This window comes from Seriola aureovittata, chromosome 16 (assembly GCF_021018895.1).
Source record: "Seriola aureovittata isolate HTS-2021-v1 ecotype China chromosome 16, ASM2101889v1, whole genome shotgun sequence".
Taxonomy (NCBI): Eukaryota; Metazoa; Chordata; class Actinopteri; order Carangiformes; family Carangidae; genus Seriola; species Seriola aureovittata.
The window spans coordinates 18,536,760-18,556,248 of record NC_079379.1 but is presented as its reverse complement, the minus strand read 5'-3'; the positions used below and the strand labels follow the sequence as shown (position 1 = coordinate 18,556,248).

Genomic DNA, 19,489 nt, shown 5'->3' with positions numbered 1-19,489 from the left:
TGTGTTTGTGTGTGTGTGTGTGTGTGTGTGTGAGGCTGTGTTTATGACAGCATCACTTTGTGCTGTTTGTGACTTGAGAGGGCTCAGGGAGAAGACCCGGTGCCTACCTGCACGTCGTCGGGAGCTGGGATGTAGGTTGCTCTTTTGAAGGTGTCCGTCACATTTCGCAAGATCTCCGTGGAAAAGAGAAGGTCGCCACTGTAGTAGCTCCTCCTCTGCAAGAGCTCCAGGAGACTCCTTACGATCTGAGACATGCCCTCCCCAGCCAGGGTCCTCTGACCCTTCGCGAGATGCTCTCGTAACTGCAGCGCGTAGAGAGAGACAGAAAAATGAGAAAAGCTGAGGGTTTCACCACCACCCGGCACAAAAAAGAAGAAAGATTAAACGCACGTCCGTCTGTGCTTATTGTGGAACAACTTAAAAGAAATGTCAGAAACAGTGAGACCAAACAAACCAAAAATCATGTCTTTTCCAAAACAATCACAGAAATGTTTTGGATGGGAGCTGAGGGGGATGTTCTAAGACAGTGGTATATATATACGTATGTACATGATTGGATTTTTTTTTTTTTTTTTTTTTTTTTTTTGTGCTTGTGCTTAAAATAGGCGAGCAAAAAAGGGGCCTAGCAGCACTCTCGGGCAGAAATTGGTTTCTCATCACTTCAGAGAAAGAGATACAGAGAGCAAGACTCTCTGTGTGTGTGTGTGTGTGTGTGTGTGTGTGTGTGTGTGTGTGTGTGTGTGTGAAATGCAGAGGGGGGGGGATAGGAGGAGAGAGACAGAGAGAGAGAGAGAGAGAGAGAGAGAGAGAGAGAGAGCCTGGAAGAAGAGAAGATAACAGCAATCACAGAAAATTAATTATTGACTCCTGGTGTTAATGAAAGGTTGGAACAGAAGCTAACAGAGCAATCAGCTCTGTCACGCACAATCCCTGACCCCCATCTCCTTCCACCATCATCGAGGAGATGGAAAAGGTTGAAGTTCACAGAGCAGGAAAACAGTCTGGCTGATGAACACATTCATTAGCTATGTTCATTAATTGATAAGTGTGAGCGCAGAGCTCTGTAAAAGCTAATTAGAGATACCGGCAAGCTTTGAGTAAAGAGACTCCCCTATTTTGAGTGAACTTTTTTTCTTTTTTTTTTTAAAAAGAAAGTTGAACAGAGGTGCATGATGGGTGAAAAAAGTGGAAAACTGAGGCAGGACTTCTTGAATACAGGTAGAACCTACACATTCTCATAAACTCACTAATGAGTCAGACAAGTTTGATGAAGGTGAGTCAGAGGGTGATGCTGCAGCTAACTGCCTCAAATGATGTAACCTGACAATTTTCTCCTTGCTGGATGGAAAATGTAATTTGTGGGAAGAGTTTCTGGGTTTGGGAGCACTTGTCGGTTAAAAGGGAACTTACAGATAAATGTAAATATCTATATTCAAGTGAGACGCATCTGGCGAAGCTCGGAGGACCCCAGAAAGCAACTCCATTATTGTCCAGCATGCAACGACGACTAGCAGATCCTGGAGGAAATGAGAGAGAGAGAAAAAAACATAATATGGAATTAAGCAAATTCAGAAATTAAATCTGCCCAAGGACCCATCATTATCCACAGTAATACTGGTGTCTATACTGATATACAGCACGACATTACATTCTACATGATGCAAAGACATAGATCAGGATCTGTGGAGAAAGATGTTCACACTTCCTAAAAATCTTGTTTGAATTCTGAATTCAATTTATCATAAAGTCTGGGTAAAACACAGGGAGTCTGCCCAATGAATTTTAATAGATACAGAGAAACAATTTGCAAAAGTATAACAGTGGCACAAAGGTCAAGTTTGTTATTTTCTTGGAGTAAAATAGTGTATCATTGTTACAACCAACAAATATTTCATTTGTAGGAGTTGTATAGTGTTTAATGCCTGCTGGCAGGTAGGAGATAAACCACTGCCAAAGTACTTTCCGAAGACAAAACTGCATCCTCTACCCAAATAAATATTACTTGCTAAAACTCTGACTCTGCCTTTTTAGGCAAACTGTAAAGTTTACCTGTTAATTCAATTTGATCCATTGACTTAGGTCAAATGTAATGTTCAAAAGACAGTGGTTCTAAAAGTGAGGTTCCCAAAAAGGGGAATAATTTATTTTTACTATAATAACATGGGTTTTGTAATAAAACAACTAAAAGTAAAGATCTTATCAGATGGGGGACCCTAGGAAAAAGATTATCAAATGGGGATCCGTGGTCTAATTTGTGTCAGTTTAGGGGTCCTTGGTGTGAAAAAGTTTGAGAACCACTGTTTTAAGATATAATGTTTTACTGGCAAGCTACCTAATTCAGACAGGCATATTTTGATGTCTGAGCCAATGCCATAGTTTGAAAGATGTAGGAACACACTTTAGCTCTGGGCTTAAATAATAAAGAAGACGGTGTCTAGAAAAAAAAAAAAAAAAAAAATCAAGGTTTGTTCTTTCTTCACCTTTTGGAAGTTAAAAGAAAAACTCTGGAAGCCCGCTGTTTGAGAAACTCTGCGGTTTAGATTAACGGTACTGCGAGAAGTGACACACAAATAAAGTTTGACTGCATTCAAAGGGGACATGTCTGCTGTGCTAATTAAGAGAGGATGCTGGGTAATACATGAGTTGAAATCTTATAATGACTGCCCCAAAGCTCAAAATAGGAATACTACTTAAAAGTCCAGCCATTTTGATGAGCCTTATACATTAATATAATTTCAGCATTTAAGTCTGAGCTCCTATTTGCTCCAGACATAGGAACACCACGGATTTTGAAACACAGGCGGGGGAGTCATGGAGGATATCCTGGTTATAATTTGATGTATTTTAGAATGTTTCCTGCGTTACTAATGAGATGATTGCTGTCCTGTTGTTGCACTGTACTTTCCAGATGTCACTTGAAGTCTAATGTTTGTCTAATGATATTTTTGTGGATGTTTTTGGTTGATTAAGTATGAGTTTCTGTAGGTTCTTTATTTCCTCTCACTGCAGCAAGCTGCTTATGCTTCATACCAGGTGGTAATGCACATTCATCCTTATGACTGCTTGTGTTGTGCCGAGTGACAAGGTCATCATTTATATAGAAACATTACTGGCCAATGGTAATCACAAATGAACACAATCTGTGAATAATATACACTAACACACACAATAATAGCTTAAGGCACGTAATGTGACTGACCAGTGGCGTTAGTTGGACACTTGTTGTAGACAGTCTCTCCAGCCGATGCTCTCTTCCACGACATAGCGAGAAGGTGCTCATCTTTACATATCTCGTGAGGAGCTGTAGCAGTAGGTGAGAAAACACATAGAAAAAGTGAAATGATGCACAGTGTATAGAGGGCTCGCAGAAAAAGAAAAAATCACCATGAACACACTCCCACAGACACACACATAGCCAGAGAAAGGAAAAAAAAAGAGGGAGACAGAAAAGCACAAAAACAAGATTCAAATCAATGTTCTCCTGCAGCAGCTCCCAATCTTATTCCCTTGTACATTGCTCAGTGCTCTCCGTCAGTGTCACTGCCTCAGTACAGTATCTCATTCCCTCTTCATCTTACCCCCTCTCTTTATTCATCTGTTTCCCCCCCCTCCCTCTCTTTCATAACCCTGATGAAAAAACGGGGGAGAGTGCTCTGAAGATATTCCGAGGGGGCAGACGAGTGTTGGCAGAGGCAGTGCAGAGAGATGAAGAGGGACGGAGAGCAAAGAGAGAGAGAGACATACAGAAAACGAGAAAATGTGATATGATGTTCCCCTTGCAACGCCAACAGACAAGATCCTCGTCTTGCGTGGAAGAGACTTGAGAGCCACTCAAAACAAAGGGGTCACGGTGGAGGCTGCACTCCAGCATTTATCATCTGTAGCCTGTCAGAGCTCGACGCAAGCACGCACACATGTGGCTTTCAGGCTCGTACAGAAAACACACTTGAATATTCACTATGCGCGGCACACACAAAGCTCAGTCAAGAGACATGCTTATTAAACCGCACTGTTTCCTGTGGTGGCTGACACTCTGACAAATCGCACCGAGTGGACCATTGAACATGTTGCCGTCAACCAGGCAGGGAAATACAGAGAGAAATAAAAGCAAGAGAGAGACAATGAGGAAGATGAAAGTGGAGAGATTGTGATATGTAACCGTATGGGTACCTATGCTTTTGTTGATTTTTGAAGTGAAGAGCACGAAATACAACCCCAGCAGCCCACTAAGTCAGCACTACAGACGTAACCTCTCCTTTAATGTTTGTTTGTTGCAGGGGTTGTAAATGTATATCCTTCTTCTCACTTAACAAAAAATCTATTAAATATGTAATTTGCCCTGTGGTGCCCAAATTTTTGTATATAACTTTAAAAGGACAAAAATGGAGTAACTCACAGGTACATAAAGGACAAAAGGAAAGCACCACAAGGCAAGGACATGCAAAATCAATGAGGAGGTAAAGATCAATGGGTATACGAGTCGACAGAGAGACAGACAAGTGACAGATAAAGCAAAGAAAAGTGCCAGTCTAAAATTGTGATGGAAGCCTTTGGCGGTGGTGAAAATCACCTCCATTTTGCTTGACAAATACTGCACATGTGCAGATTGGGTGCACACACAGAGATACAGACACAGACACACACAGACACACACAGACACACAGACACAGACACACACACACACACACACACACACACACACACACACACACACACACACACACACTCCTTTTTTCTGTCAGGTACCCAACTAGGAGAGGTGTGCAGAGAAACTCAGCCACACAGAACAAAAATAACGAAAGTGTTTACAGATTTTTCAAGCATGAATAATATATACACAAGCATATATTGTGGTTTTGAGTAACTGACCAGGGCACTTCTTCTCGTTACAGGACCGGACTTCCTCTCCTGAGCCATCGCAGGGGTAGCCCTGTACACCGGTGCCCTCACACATCCTGAAGCGACGCTGCCAACCGGAGTCACATGTCTTGCTGCAGAGACTCCAGTGGTTCCAGCTGCCCCAGTTACCTCCACCTAGAACAGCAGCAAAGCACCGCAAGTGAAGATCAGGAAAATGGAAGCAAGAGTGGAGTGTAAGGTGGGAAAGAAAAAAATGAGGCCTGTTGATGGATAGTAAATTTAACTGACAACTCTAAGGCAGCGGCTTCTAAGCTTCCTCTATTTTTTACAGTGGAAGCCAAATTAAAGCTACACAAGCCAATTCTGAGACCCATGCTCATTAAAACACACTAGTATTTTTGTGCTCTGGGGCCCTGGACAAAACAGACTCACAAGCCAAATTGGGTCCCAACCCACAAATTGAAAATATGCGAGAGGCAAATCAGAAAAGACCATGCAGATGCCGTTAGATAATGCATGTTCCATGTTTGCATAATGGCGTTTGAGAGCATGTGAGTGTGAATACTAAGCATTAATTTGTACGCCTTACCGCCGCATGAAGGGTTGGTGCATTCTCTGCTCTCCTGATGGGGGCCCTTACATTCAGCCCAACCGTGCACCGACGCACTGCAGCGTCTCTGCCTCTGCTGGGTCCCCGTGTTACAAGTCACGCTGCATCTCGACCACGGCCCCCACTCCAACCACTGGCCCTCAACTGGACATAGGCACAGAGAGAGAGAGAGAGAGAGGGAGATGGAGGTAGATAAAGAGAGACAGGGGTGGGGATGAAGTTGGAAGGAGGAAGATTTTGAGAGACATGTGGATAAATTGATCCGGATTTTTGAAGAGAAGGAAGAAGAGGATGTAAGGGAGAAGGAATGTACAGAGGAAGAAAAGAGACAGGGCAGAGAAAGTGAGTTGGCTACAAGAAAACAGAATAAACAATGAGTTAAGACAGAGTACAAAGAAAGTACAGAGGCTATTTGATTTTCCAAAATTAGCAACAAACAAACATAACACACTTCAGGGTTCTATGGACATTTTAAATATTTCAATCTGTTACGAAATAGCTGATTACAATTCCTTTCATGCTTTGTTTTAAACAGTTCATACAGAGTACAGCCAGTTGGATTTTTCGTTCACAGTGTTATTAGAAAAGAACCGCATTTCAACTCTTGACTGGTGTTTGTGGAGAAATAGATAAAAAGAAAAAAAAAGATATTTTCAATATAATGCAATACCGCCTGTCAGACGGCACACGAATACCAAACAGTTGAACGAAAGCCTGACGACATGCACCGGTGTAATCAAAGCCCCCACTGTCTCCTTTAATAAGGGAGTGTTGCTGGAGTAATTGAGTTGCCAAACAAAATACACAAGATGCAAAAAAAAAAAGAAAAAAAAAATCTATGATAATCAAAAACAGTCAGATGAATCATTTATAGTCTGTGTAATCAAATATTTCTGATATTTTAGTAGCGTCAAAGTTGGTGATAGTTTAGACAATTCTGAGGCTCTCTGCCTCAGAAAAGAACAGAATGTTCTCGTGTGGAAATGCTTGACTGCAAGTGAAGGTCTGTGACAAATAAAATGTAAGTGAACACTTCATGCTTCCTGGTACATATTCCTGATTGGAAATCTCTGTAATAAAAACTTTATTCAGCCACAGGTTAATTACTGAGCTCTATTATTACTCCAGTTGAATGTGTTGAGGGGTTAACATCTAAAATTCTACCTGTAGCAACTGTAAACATGAAAAAGCCATTTTTTAAGAGGGTTTTTATTGTAATGTTGTCACAACAATCGTGGTTTGGTTTACACATTAATTACCTGCACTGAATAGTTGATTGTTATTCTCAAATAAATTATTTTTGCTTTCTCTGCCACTGTCGCAGAAACACATATTCCTGGAGGTAATCATTTAAAATGACAAACAGTACTGTTGGCAGCAGTGTCACTTACGTAAATCCAACTCATGTGTTGCCTCCGGTTTTGTTACTGGATTTCAGCTATGCTTTGAATTGTTTCTGCTTGTCATATTTTACAACAGAACTCCAACAAATTGAAATTGGGAATGATTATTGATGACGACATTTTCCCATGAAATATACTTTGATTATGGGAATAAAACAAGCTGAAGACATCAAATTGACAGACAATCGCCTTAAAACGTTGATGAGGCCGACTACTGATAGTTGGCTTCTCAGAGCTTTTTTTTTTGCTGAATTACGTTGCCTGCTGCAGGTAACAAGAGACTGGGTGGGACTGAACCAAATCAGTAAAGCTGTGGGCTGTAAAAGAGCTAAAATACACTAAAACACAGGTTGGTAAGTAAATTTGGTCTCAGGACAATTTTTTCTCTAATCCATCAGATGGCTGGCCAGAACATAATCAAAGGCTGATTTAAGAAATAGATTGATTAAAAATGCAACTGGAATTTGCTTTATTACTGTTTATGTGTGACGCTGTAGCCCCCAGTTGCATATTATATGTTTCATTGATTTACTGAACTGGTGTTATTTTTTGGCACATTACACTTCGTATGCCTGTTATGTCGGAGGTTTGTCAAGAAAGCAACAGAACCTTTGGAACCTCCCGTCAGAACTTTTCAGAATAAAGGGTCACAATAGCTTGAAAAAAAAAGCATTGCTGCAAAAAATAAACAAAAACAAAACAAAAATAAAGAACTTTCTTGTGCTTTTATTTTGTAGGCAAAATCGCTAAAGAGGAAGTGATTCTGTGGGTAACTGCTTCTGCCACAACAGAGATCTATTTTAGTCCCAGGCGCTGTGCACTGACTACAGTGCAGCCCGCAGCCTGATGTGTGTTTGTCTGTCAGTCACTCTAAATATGGATAAAAGCATTCTTCTGTTGGGGCTAGATTCTCTATTTGGACATTATAGCTATATGTTGGACAGTCACTTCGATATTGTAAGATTTAAAAAGATTGATTTGAATTTGAATTCAAAATAATCTGGTGGGCCAGATATTAATACTGGCAGAGCAGTTTTGGCCCTTGGGCTGCCAGTTGCCAACCACTGCACTAAGACATGTTATGTAAGACAAGCTAAGAGAAGCTGATGGAGGGAGAATTTTCTGTGTGGTCATCACTCCAAATGAAAACTTTCACTTCTGATTCAGTGTAAAGATAAAAATATTGAGTACTGCAGCTTTACATTTTGATTAGCACTAATTGAATAAACTGAACAGAATTGTGTTTTCCTTTACTGACAACAAATTAGTTTTACATATACTACATGTGCTATTATTGAACATGAGTTCTAGGACTATACAGTAGCCTCTCTATATTACCAACAGCAGCAATTCAAAGTGAGAACCGTTCTTGTATCGGCTCAGAATGATATATTGATATACACATTCTACAGAAAGGGGCTTAAAGCAGCAGAGAAAGTGGAGTACAGTGCTGTAAATGTATTTGTCTGGTTCTCCCAAGCGGGAAGGCTTTGCCAACTCTCCTTGGTAATGTGGTCAATCACACTGTGTGTGACTCGTACAGCGTTCCAACTATCTGGGTCTAACACTATGTTGGAGATGACAGCTAGAATTGAAATGTGAACATGACATTTCCCAGGATTTATCCTGTGTAATTAAAGTGCTAAATCTGAAAATGCCTTTTAAAAGACAAACAAACCAGAAGAATCCTTATTTTCCTATCATTGTGAAAACACTTGCTTCTCAAACACATGAACGTGCACAATCACACACGCACAAAAAATGTCATTAACACATAAATATTGTTTGTGCAGAAAAGAAAACGCATTTAGAGCAAAATCTGTAAGCTCAAAGTTGCACCAAAATTGTTTTCAATCACTGGCAGGAACGATATTGCTTCCATGCAAGACAAGCTACAGTACATTTATGGGAAGACGGTTCCCAGCAGGGCCAACAAGCACCGTGTCAACAAACAAAGGGGGGTAGCACGGCAGCTCTCTGGTAAGAAGCTTTTATCTTGCCAAAGCCACAAAATATCAATATGCCTGTAATTAAGACATCATCATTAATCCCTGCATATGCTTGGCTATGAACTCACTATTTATATTGTGAGAAAATATTGTAGGTGTCAGGGAACTTAAAGGCAATTTCCAGCCAGCTCTCTGCCTACACACGTGTGCCTTTTTAGTTCTTGATGTGAGCTCTAAAAGGTCTAATATGATCAAATTAATTATTCATGAATGACATTTCTCTTGATTTTACTCTTAGACTGTTGATTGTCTTTATGTGATGCTGCAGCTGTCATATTAACATCTGCAGCTCTGCCCACATATGCATGCATTTTTCTTGATGTGTTAGCTTAGCATGTGTCGACATAAGAGACGAGCCAGTTTGAAGAGGGGTGAGAAATTATTCTAAGAGTCCAATTTAATTAATGTAAATCTGCACTGGTGTAGCATACTGTGCTATAGATTGGATAGAGTATGCTGTATGGCGCAGTTTACAATCTACAGAGTATCTGCAATGATATCAAGTCTCTGAGGCACAAACACAAGCATGCACCAAGACACGCAAGCGCGCAGACACACACACACACACACACACACACACACATATAGACAAGATGCATCAAAGCTCTATTCTCTGTGCATGGACGTTTTCTGGCAAAAGGCCTATGCTGGTATTCATCATTTCAAAGGACGATTGCCTTTGAACTCCCAAAAGCACGCTGAGTCTGTTGTGATGCACACACATACACAAACACATAGACCGTATGAAAACACACATACACAGATTTCCTTAAGGCCCTTGAAAGGAAGAGCCTACCCTTTCTCCCAAACCCTCTCTTTCCATCACTGTTCCCAAAACAGCATGGCAAAACATCCCGGAGGCCATACTTTAGATTACGACGTCTCCATATTCCTCCCTTTTGGAGACATAACTTTGCAGCCTCTTTGTCTGGCAATGGGGACAGTTTTGTTTTATTTAAATATTAACCTTATAAAAACCCCTGCTTTTAAAGACATAAGAAAAAGCAAAACAAAAATAAATAAATAAAAGACAGACTCCGCTACATTTACATAATGTAAAGGCAATATACATGCACAGACCAGAAGAAAACGATACAGGATTCTTCGCCATAGCAATAATAAATAAGAAGCACTTACCCTATGATAATTACTCGGGCTGTGAGTGATTACATACTATACAAGCACGCACACTCAGACTGAAATCAATTCAGGGAAAAAAAACGGATATTATTCAGAAGGCAGCCACCAACGCTGTTTCAAACCGCCTTACGTTTCAGTGTCTGTGTGTCCATTAATACCATTATTTCAATGTTGTGCCGAAACCATTTATATTTTGCCAACAGAGAAGGCTCTGAACAAATTAAATCACTGAAATGAATATTCCTTTATAAAGTCAATGCTTTCAAAGTAAGTGGTTTTCTAAAGGGACACTTGAAATACTAAATTAAAATTGCAAAGAGTCAATGCATATGCCTAAAGTATACTTGAAGTCCTAAAATGCCAAAGGCATTTCCTTAATGCCAGAGTAAGTACATCTTGGTATTTACATATCAGGAGACAATATGAAGTTTCTATCTAGAAAGCTGCTCTATAATAAGCTACAGTCATTCTTGGTCAAACCTGCCTCTCAGAGTCTGCTCCACTGAGACTCTATATCAATCACTGGTCAATCCTATTTGTCTCCAATGGCAGCCTGATAAAGATGTTTCAAGCTGAGCCAGACTGGAATAAAATCCTGTGGTACCCTCGACACAAGAATAAGATGAGGCTGCACCAGGGAGTTATTGCTCTTGACAAGGTATAGGCCCATTAGGTAAACTCAGAGACAATAGCTGAAGAGCTACACTGCAGGACTGCTCAGCAATCAATTGGAGTATGGAACTGATGAAGATGGAACTGAAAACTCTAGAAGTGAGGATACAGAAGTTAAGGCAATGAGCGAGAACAAGCAGGAAAGATGGCAGTTATGCTGCATTCACACCATGACAGCAGAACAGGAAGAACAGTAGAAAAGCTCCCCTTATTCCGAATTGGAAGTGTTTATGCATCAGTCCAAGTGCATTACTCCCACTACTACCCTTTAGCATTAAACTAGATAAACAGAAATTAAGCCTAAATTAGTTATTTGCATTATGTGTGTTTCATTTGTTGCAGTTCATTAACACTTGAAACCAGGTAAAAATAAACAGTGTTTAGCTCCTTTGTACATTATCAGACAGACAAGAGAAAAAGTAGACAGCCATGCTAATGGCTAATGGTTAATGGCTAATGGATAATGGTTAACGGCTTGGTGAGGCTGTACTTTGGGACAGTGCTACATTGAATTAAATGCTGATGTCAGCATGCTAACTACCTCACAATAACAATGCAGACCTGCTGGTCTTCAGCAGAACAATTATTTATATTTACTATCTTTGTTTAGCATGTTAGCATACTAACATTTACTACTTACTACTAGCATTAAATACAAAGTACATTTGAGGCTAATGGGAATGTCATTAGTTTTCAGGTATTTGGATAATCAAAATTTAATTTTGAATTTTGAAGTAAATTATCACAACATGATGATGGAAAGGAAACAACAGGGAAAATAAATGTCATTCAATAGTTGTCAAAATAATTCACTTAGGGAAAAACATGACAAGTGAATAGTGTAAATCTTTGAACTAAAACCATGAAACCTCTCCTCTTTCTTGATTATTTACATCATGACATAATGTGTGCCAATTTGTATACATCTCTGGAAAAGAAACTTGAACATTGGATAAAGTCGGGTTCAAAACTCCTGATGTATTATAGTCAAAGGTTTTTACAGAGGGGCTCTTGGATATTTCTTTTTATCACCCCATTAATCAGAAAGTAGTGTTAACTGCCATAAAAAAATAATTTTTCAATCTTTTTAGGAATAAAATGTTATATAAATCAGCTATATGTGTGATTTAATTAGCCAAACTGGTTCTATTAGTCGTGCTAAAATATGAACTTTTTTTTTACGATTATGTTGACACTTTTGTAGTTGTCAGAGCTGTCAGAAATGACAGACTTAGTATTGTGGAAGGCTGACATGAAGTTTCCCACTGAGATTCTTGGTAATTATGATCTGCATGATATGTTGTGGAAGCAGCATTGGCCACATTTGAACAGAAGAGAGAGATTTTGTTAGTACCAGAGCTATAATGGAAGAACAAAAATATGACTGCACATGCATGTAAATTCAAGTTCTGTGACAGCAACCTGTTTGGCTTTAATCTCTGTGACTTGTATGAAACAAGAAGAAGACAGAGTCGTGCTTGAATAGGCAGAGAGACTGAGAAAGAGAGAGTGGCTGTATCATGTAAATGGGGATGGTACTAACCAGGACACACTGCTATGTTGCAGAGTTTGGTCTGAATCTCAGGCCGTCCGCAAGCCACGGCCACGCCGCCGTTCACACACTTCCTGGTTCGCGTCCTGGAGCCCCGCCCACAGGTCACAGAGCACAGACTCCATGATGACCACTCCTCCCACAGCCCATTCACTGCAAACACCCACGAACACGACGCGACAAAACACGCACAACATGGGGATGAGGAATGAGGGAGGGAGAGAGGGAGGGAGGGAGGGAAGGGGGAGGGGTGGAGCATCCCATCACAGGCAAGAGGGTTAGAGAATGAGAGAAACATGAGATATTAAATGAGTGTGAGCACATTCGTCGAAAAACACAAAGGAGGTGCCCTTCTGACCTCCAGAAAACATTCCACTTAGAAAGGAAAAGAAACACTGAGAATGAACTGGCACTTACATGTTATTACATGAGAGAAAATGGAGGTTAGGAATGGACACTCTTACATTTGAAGTCATGCAGCTTGAGTTATGATAAGGAAATGAATGTGGTAAGTTTGCTCTGCTTGAAATTATTAGAGCTTTCAGTTATTATATACAGTGTACCAAAGGATCCCAGGACTCTAGTGACTTCAAACACCATTTAAAGCATTGAAAATGTGTTTTTACTCTCTTCTCGTTCCTGCTTTATTGCACATTGCGTCCCATTTTAGCAACAGCTGAAGTTGAAATAAATCAAAATAGCATAAACAAGCGGTGGAGTTGCACAAAAACTTTGTAGATAATGAACGCAACTTTGAGAACGGTGCTTTACTGAACGCTGGTTCTTTCAAAACTTTACCTTACTTTACCTGTGCATCAGCTATGTGACACTGGTAGATTGTGCCATGTAAGAGAAGACACAGGCACACACAGACGCACACACAAACACACACACACACAAAGATAATTGCCAAAATTATTTGGAGATGTCTGGCTTGGGATTACAGAGAAAAGAATGCAAAAGAAATGTTCAACAAGAGGCTCCAAAAATGGAGAAGATGAATGACAGGATTGGTTAATGAGTGTCAAGAAGCAACAGAATTAAAAACAGATGAAAATGATTTAAAAAAAAAAAAAAGGAGAATTCAAGCGTATTTAAAAGTACAGGAAAAGATTTCATAATGTTTGAGAGAATGTGGAATGAAAAACAAGAGCCAAGAAAAGGAGTAGGTTATTTTGAAAATCTGAGCGAGAGACCAGAGGAGATTAAGCTATGTTAAAAGAGATGGAAGAAAGAGAGAGAAGCAGATTTGGAGAAATTCTGGAAGAGGGATAGAAAGCAAGATCTATAGAGGGAGAGAGAGGGACAGAGGGAAGGAGAAAAAGTTAGAGACAGCAGGATGAAGATTGCTGGTCCTGTGTTGAGCAAAGCTAAATAAATCATGGCGATAAATAATTAAGTCTACTCTGTGAAGGAAGGCTCAGAGAAGCAGGAGTAGAAGGCTGAGAGAGAGGGAGATGACGACGATATTAAAAAGTATTAAGATATGGAGAGCTGGTAAATACCGAGATATCCTTAGATTCAGCAAAACATGCTACGTGCTGAACAAATCGGTTATATGTTGCAAAGACGGCAGAGAAAAAAAAGCATCAGGGCTGGATCCTGTGGTGAGCATTTGTGTTGCTTTTGCTTTTCTTTAATGAAATGCTTTTTCAAGTAAGCTCATTTGTGAGTCTGTTCTTAAGTTGAAATTTAGCCAAGTTATAACAAAAGTGGGTAGTGAATAGAGATTTACATTTCACTTAACTTCACTTTCATTTAAATGGTGTTGCAACATACAAACTATTTACTATTCAAAAAACACACGTTGCTGCAGCATAGCTAACGGAACCAACTGACAAAGCTGATATTAGCTTGTTGGGCTAATACATTCAATAAGGATACTTGATCAATTTGCTGTTAAAAGACCTATTTGTAAGCTTTGCTACTGCTGCTTAGCCAACATTAGAATTAACAGCTGTTTACTTACCAGTCTGGTCAAGAGCTTCAGCAGTAGCTGTGTTTACAATACAAGAGGTTATAATACATGCGTATGATAGCATGCTAACTTCGGTGGAAGAAAGTAAGTGATAGAAAAAGAAGAAAAAGAAAAGGGTTGCTTTCCACCTCTGGAGACAGTCCTTGGCAAGTAAAGGAATGAAGTTTGATGGTGAACTCACAACGTTTCATCTAGATTCGCAAGTAAACAGCTGTTAATGCTAATGCACGCTATGTAGCAATAACAAAACTTACAAATAGCTCCTGTAAATTATGATTTAAAATGACATCTCCAAAAAGTAAAATATGAATAAACACAATGCACCTCAAGTTATAAAACTTAAGCCAATAACGTTAGACTAATTAACCAAATAGCATTGGTTAGGTTAGCATACTTGAATATTTTCCCTCATTCTGAATTGCTTGAATACTACTTACTCTAAAACAAATTGTTTTTCATGTATGCACATATAGGTATAATAAAGTGGTACATACATTTGAAAATGATTGGCTGTTAAGTTCAAAATTTTATTTGGCCCCTAAAACTGCTGTATTAGGAAGTTGTGTTATGGCTTTACACTATTTATTGCTTTTGACTGGATGTTGCTGCAGATGTTTCCCGATAGCAGAGTTACACATTTGTAAGACTTAACTAGCTAAAGACATTTCTTAAGGTTTAATTGTACAACCTGATTTAGCAAATCATCAGCTAATAGTTACAAATAGTGGCCTACAGTCCATGAGCTACAGGCTTAGTAGTGGATTACAGCATCAAGCTGCTGGTGCAACCCAGTCCAGAACTTTAAATATTATTGAGGTTGACATTCATCTAGGAATTTGTGAGTCATACTGTAGATAAAAATAACTGTTCCCAATTTAATTAAATCAATTAACTTTTAACTATTGAGTTTTGAAATCATAATTTACTGCAATGCACTGAGAAAGTTGTGGCTGTGAAGCAGTTGTTACTGATGTGAAAGGTGTTGTTTTAATGCAGCATACGGCTGATGTAGTGAATGTTTTTGCATCAAACATGAAACAAGACTTATTTCCAAAATAATAAATTGAATAAATCATGGTAGTAATAAAATATAACTGGCATCTTCAAAGAGCAAACAGATTTCTTGGTGGTATCTCAATTCAAATTGTAAAAACCTTATCAGAAGGCTGAGTCAAACAGACTCCATAATACAATAAAAAGCAGAAAGAAGCTGAAAAAAGAAAAACATACAAGTCAGTCAGAGTTTTGTTATTTAGTTGTTTTTTTTCTTTTACAATAATTGCTTGTAAGACATTACTTATTCATCCAAATCGAATCTTCAGCTCTCAAACTCTGTACAAGTGTATCTGAAGTCTGACTGCGCAAAGCCAATCAATTAGCCTATAAAATCAAGCTTGAAGCGGCTCTGGTACTGAGACATTAAAAGCAGTAAATATCAGGTGGATATGGGAACAAGAGAAGAAAAATGTAGGAGCATTTAAGCAAATTAAAGTGGAAAAAACATAACAAAAAATGTCTTCAGATAATTAATAAGAATTAGGAGTGTACTGCACTGCCTTGCATTGGTGTCCAGGTAAATTTTTCAGTCATAAACAAAGCATCACAGGGCAATTATATCAAATATATTGTCTATGTTGACAACAACAGCTACATTAACATAATACAGCAAATCTCAGTTCAGCTGTGCACATTAAAAGGGAGTTCATTGCCATCGGGGTTGCAGTCACAGAGGGAGGTGGAAAAGAGCATGTTTACAGCAGCAAGCACAGAAAAAAAAAAACCTATCAGTACTAATCAAACAACAAAGTGACAGATCTGTGTCTTGCAACACCCGGTCACAAGATCATGAAAAAAGTTCATGAACTCCAGATTCTCATCTTCACAAGAGAAAAAATATGCATAAGAGGAATCACACGGACTTACTTATAACCGGCCTTGGTTTCTGATGCAAATGCAAGTAAGCTCACACAAGAGAAGATAAAATGATCTTACTCTTTAATTGAACATATTCAAACACACACAGACTGACTATAGCAGAGCATACACTCACAACACCAACGAGAATAAGTTTAAAGTATATGTAATGAGGATGAATGACTTCTAAACATGTTTCCTGTCCGTAAAATGCCTCATAGTGATTCTAAGGATTATCATCATTACCAGCAATTTCATCTGAGCTCATAGCACAGCATGGCTGCATTATTTAAAGCTGTATATGAATGTGCGTGTGTGTGTGTGTGTGTGTGTGTGTGTGTGTGTGTGTGTGTGTGTGTGTGTCTGTGTGTGTTGTTTGCGGGTGCTCCATCTGTATCAGTGTGCCATGGGTTCATGACTGCTTCCTTGCATGCACCCTGTGTCTCTTGCTTGAATGAAAACTGGAAGTGCGGTGTTGAAGCGTTTGACTACGCAGTGACCTCAACATACTGTGTTCATAATGCACCATTGTTCCACTCCATGTTTTAAATGTCACTGAATCTATGGCAAATGAGCAGAAGCTAAATAGAACAGAAGTAGGGGTACTACGCTTTGGGGCATGAAAGCCATATACCCCAGCACATATTCCAGAAATACAAATAAATAAATAAAAAAAAGTTAATTTGCTGGCCCAATTACCACCTTGTTTGCTTTGTCAAGAGCCAGACCATTACTTAAAATTGATTATCTGTATCACCTTAATTTAGGATTTTAACCATGGAAAAATTAGGAGAAAAAAATGTCCATTTTCACCTCATTGGCTTTCTGTCCAAGCTACTTTTCTTTGATGTTCCCTAGCTCATGCAGACTTACACACTCACACACACACACACACACACACACACACACACACACACACACACACACAGGCATACACAGAGAGACATATCCACCCACACTCACACTCATAACACACCCATACTTCTAAGTCTTAACTTATTCACAAACACAAATAAATGGTAAAAAAAAACAGAATAAAAAATTCTGCCAAACTCAACTACAGTACTAAATTCAGTATGCAGACTGCACTCTCCCCACCTCAGGACACTGCGAGAAATTGTGAGAGTGTTTGTGTGCATGTGTTTGTGCGCATGTGTATGTGTTTGCTTGTGCCTTGTGTGACTTGTATATTTGTGGTTGTGAGTAAAAGCATATGAAAGAGAATAGAGGATGTTGGTTAAAAACATTTCACTTGCAGATCTTTCAGAAAAATCAGTGAGTTGGCGCGACTGGCAGTCACACTCGAGTTTGTGTGTGTGTGTGTCTGCGTGTACTGACTATATGTTTGTTTATAACTTCCCATCAGACCAGTGGTAGTCAGGGCTGGAATCCAGCACTAAAGAGATTAACAAATCAAACAAGCATGTAGATTATACCCAAAATTAAGTCAAAGTTAAAAAGGAAGAAGAAGAAGAAGAAAAATAATTTTTTAAAAAGTCAGTCACATCGAGTTCATTAAACACTTCTATGTATCCATGCTACTGCCACCACATCCCCAGACTACTTGAATTTGGTGAGATCCCATTTAGGCAGTCCCTGGAGTGCCCCTCCACCCCTCCAGAACCACGTCAGAAAACATCAGAGGAGTGGGGAAAAAATGAAATAATAAACGGAACATAACACAGCAACCAATATCCCATCAAAGGAGCGGCTGAGGATATTAATATCGACACAGAATAGAAAATGAGGCACTTAGACATACAAATCGCATTGGCACATTTGCATAAAAACAAGATTAGCATATGCACCGAGAGGGAAGGAAAATGTTCCTCTCGCTTCTCTTGTTTTTTTTTTTTTTTTTTTTTTAAAGGTTGAGTTGAGATGCATCAGGAAACACTGACTGACTTCTAACTCAAATGCGAAAGCGTACCTGTGCCAAAATGCACACGTATACGTACGTATGAGCACCATAATTGTGTGACACAATTATTGTGCATACTGAAGCAACACCTGAAATGACTAATGGCAATTAAACGCCCACCAGATAACAAAGGACAAAGCCAAAGCAACACCTACACCTTAGCAAGCACACACAATATGTGGCATTCAGAAATGAATGTACACATTCACAACATGACATCACAAACACAAAGGTTTAATCTCATTCGAATGCATGAAGCCATTACTGCCAATAAAAGCTCTGTGGTAAGGTGCGTGTGGATAGAGAGGACTTTAAGGATGAGGACTAACTGGTTGGTTTTGCAAATGTATGTCTGCACTTTTCTCAACAGACCTCTACGAGCTCCAGCTCTATGAATGTGATTTAGACCTTTTACGTCCATTCAAACAACAAAGAGAAACGACGGATGCTAAATAGCATTAAGACGTATTGTAACTATAGTTGAATGGCACCTCTAGCCCTCTACTCAGAACATAAAGGCACAATGTACAACTCAGGAAGAGCTACCTGTTTTGAAAGTTCCTTATCCACCAACCTTTAAACAGCTACTTGATGCCTGGTTCAATAACAGAGCCCGTTAGGCTTACCGGCTGAAGCCCAGGTACTGCATCCCGTGCTGTAATACTGATTCTCCACTTTTGCTGAGTGGAGTTATGGTCCTTGATTTTTCTTTTAACAGTATGTCTTCAAATACATGCGTTTATCATTCACTGGGATTATTAGAATGCTCTATATGGAGGACAGAGGTGCCATAGTCCTGTGATCCAATCTCTTACCTATTATTGGGTTCAGAGAGGTCAGCCCAGAGACTGCCCTACTGTCTGCCAGCCCAAATGAGGGACTGCACTTTTCTTCTTATCCGGCAGTCAAGGTACAATGCACAGGTTTTTGGGTGTGCTCCTTAGACAGGACCACAGTCAGTCCCCATTTGCTACACAGTCAGGAGGAAGCCGCAACAGTATCACAAGTAATTCATTATGTATGCAGAAAGCTGGTGCCATAGTAAGACCATGGTATCTTAAATACACCAATTTTTAGCCTCAAGCAATTGGGTAATTCACTCAACTTGTCTGGGCATAATCAGGGCTTGTTTCATAACAAAGAAAACAAATGTGAGAGTTCTCTTCACTGTTTTTCACATCCTTGGTCTATTTCTCGCTAAAGGTGCCTTCTTCTCAACGGTGGATAAATTGTCTGGACTAGCCAAGTTATCTTTGTGTAGCATGCTTTCATCATCATTGGACAAAAGACCAGTTCGACCACTGACTGCAATGAAGGTAAGGAGGCTTTGCCATTTTCTCCCTTCATCTGTTTCTCGTATTGTGAAATTCAATAAATTCATCCTTAATTAACAATAACAATAGCTTCAGAATTACTCGAGCTTGAATTTT

General features: G+C 39.4%; 1 protein-coding gene across 19 annotated transcripts in view; it reads right to left on the bottom strand.

Annotated features, from left to right (window-relative positions):
* The window catches only part of adgrb2 (adhesion G protein-coupled receptor B2), a 212,253-nt gene that overhangs the window by 85,984 nt on the left and 106,780 nt on the right, over nucleotides 1–19,489 (bottom strand). For 17 of the 19 annotated variants that reach the window (XM_056399496.1, XM_056399498.1, XM_056399502.1 and 14 more), the window contains 6 exons: nucleotides 12,238–12,399; nucleotides 5,450–5,614; nucleotides 4,870–5,034; nucleotides 3,200–3,301; nucleotides 1,411–1,517; nucleotides 108–302 (listed from right to left, as the gene is read on the bottom strand). In XM_056399496.1, the coding sequence (XP_056255471.1) occupies nucleotides 108–302; nucleotides 1,411–1,517; nucleotides 3,200–3,301; nucleotides 4,870–5,034; nucleotides 5,450–5,614; nucleotides 12,238–12,399 (896 nt within the window). The remainder of the gene's footprint in view (nucleotides 1–107; nucleotides 303–1,410; nucleotides 1,518–3,199; nucleotides 3,302–4,869; nucleotides 5,035–5,449; nucleotides 5,615–12,237; nucleotides 12,400–19,489) is intronic. The other 2 variants (XM_056399501.1, XM_056399512.1) reach the window with 1 other exon arrangement.